This window comes from Cyprinodon variegatus, unplaced genomic scaffold (assembly GCF_000732505.1).
Source record: "Cyprinodon variegatus isolate N-32 unplaced genomic scaffold, C_variegatus-1.0 Scaffold2324, whole genome shotgun sequence".
In the NCBI taxonomy this organism is placed as follows: domain Eukaryota; kingdom Metazoa; phylum Chordata; class Actinopteri; order Cyprinodontiformes; family Cyprinodontidae; genus Cyprinodon; species Cyprinodon variegatus.
In genome coordinates, this window is record NW_015152777.1 from 2,464 (window position 1) to 3,908 (window position 1,445).

Here is a 1,445-nt window from a genome sequence, read left to right on the forward strand (position 1 = left end):
GAAGCAGACATAGAAAAAGAAGCATAGATACAATAGGCAACTGTTTGTTTATCTTGTTTTTTTTTTTATTGCAGCAGTTTTTTAGAGATATAATCTACTAGTGTGGCTCCCCTGGATTGCATGATAGTCTGGAAAACATATATCCTTTATGAAAATTCTATGTGGTAGAGTAAGAATTTCATATTTGATATCATTACTTTTCTTTAGTTTGTGCTTTTATATGATGATTTAAATCATTTCCCCAACTTTTACACAGACTTACCAGTAAAAACGATCAAACTCTTCCCAAAAATAGACCAACAGAAATGCATCTTTGCTTTAACCACTCAGAAAAGGCCCCACCCCTGAAGTAGAGGGAATCCCACCCCTCAAATAATTCCCTTATTTTCACTCCTCTCCTGACCTCTAGATAAATGGTGTTGAGATAAGTGATGAAGGGGAACAACAATCCTCTGGCACTGAGCCCACGCCCCCCAGCGCCCTCCCTGAAAATCAGCCACTGGTTCTGGATGTGGACCTGGAAACCCAGTGGCGGGATCTAATGGACATCCTGGAGCCTCAGGTGAGGGAATATTTTTGATAAAAGATAAGATGATAAAATGTTCGATGCATGAAAAACGTCCGATGAAAACTTAGACTTTCATTTGCAGAACATAGGTGTTGAAATGATGACCGCTTTAAACCACACCCCTGATGGACCTGATGCTCCGCCCCCTGGCAGGGCTGGACCAGTGGGGCATCAGATGGACCCTCTTACAGGGTCTGCAGTCTTGCTGCACGGTGAGTTACATCACTAACTGACCCATTTTGACCTTTGACCTTCTTAGACGCAGTCACTTGCCGATCCGTCCCAGAAGGACGATCCGTCCTGCGAATGCGCCATCAGCTCATTTGTGCATCTACATATACATCCAGGTCGCCCTCAATTTTATTTTGTTAAAAAGATTTAAATTATGTTTTTCCCTCCTCAAAAATAGTAAGCCTACTAAAATATAATGTGTTAAAGGTTTATAATTTATTTAATGAGAAAATAAAAGCATTTAAATCCTGTTTTATAACTCGTCTGTTCCCGAAGTGCACCGATCTACGCTACTTCCCGGAGCTAACATAAATCTAGCCTTTTGGAGTTTTATGTTTTCCTTTCATGTTGACATTATGCTATATAGTGCATAATCTAAAGAAAGAAACAGCTGAAATGCAGATAAACATGATTTAATCATATTTTAGTCGGACTGCTCTGAGGATGTCCCATGATGACATCAGCAACTTCAGGAAACAAAAAAAGCTGCTGAGAGTCTGAGGTCGGACCTTTCATTGTCTGATGCAATCTTTCAAAAAAGGAATCCACTGAGATCAATAAGGTGCTGATATGAACTTTATTCATATCATAGGTATAAACAACATCTCCAAAATACAGTGGGGCAAAAAAGTATTTAGTCAGCCAC

General features: G+C 39.8%; 1 protein-coding gene across 1 annotated transcript in view; it reads left to right on the forward strand.

The window, feature by feature from the left end:
• Window positions 1–409: 409 nt before the first annotated feature.
• Window positions 410–1,445, forward strand: part of LOC107080787 (nuclear factor erythroid 2-related factor 1-like) — a gene marked incomplete at its 5' end in the record, with an annotated part of 7,351 nt that continues 6,315 nt past the window's right edge. Inside the window, 2 exons of the mRNA XM_015368990.1 lie at window positions 410–562; window positions 651–780. Of these exons, the coding sequence (XP_015224476.1) occupies window positions 410–562; window positions 651–780 (283 nt within the window). The remainder of the gene's footprint in view (window positions 563–650; window positions 781–1,445) is intronic.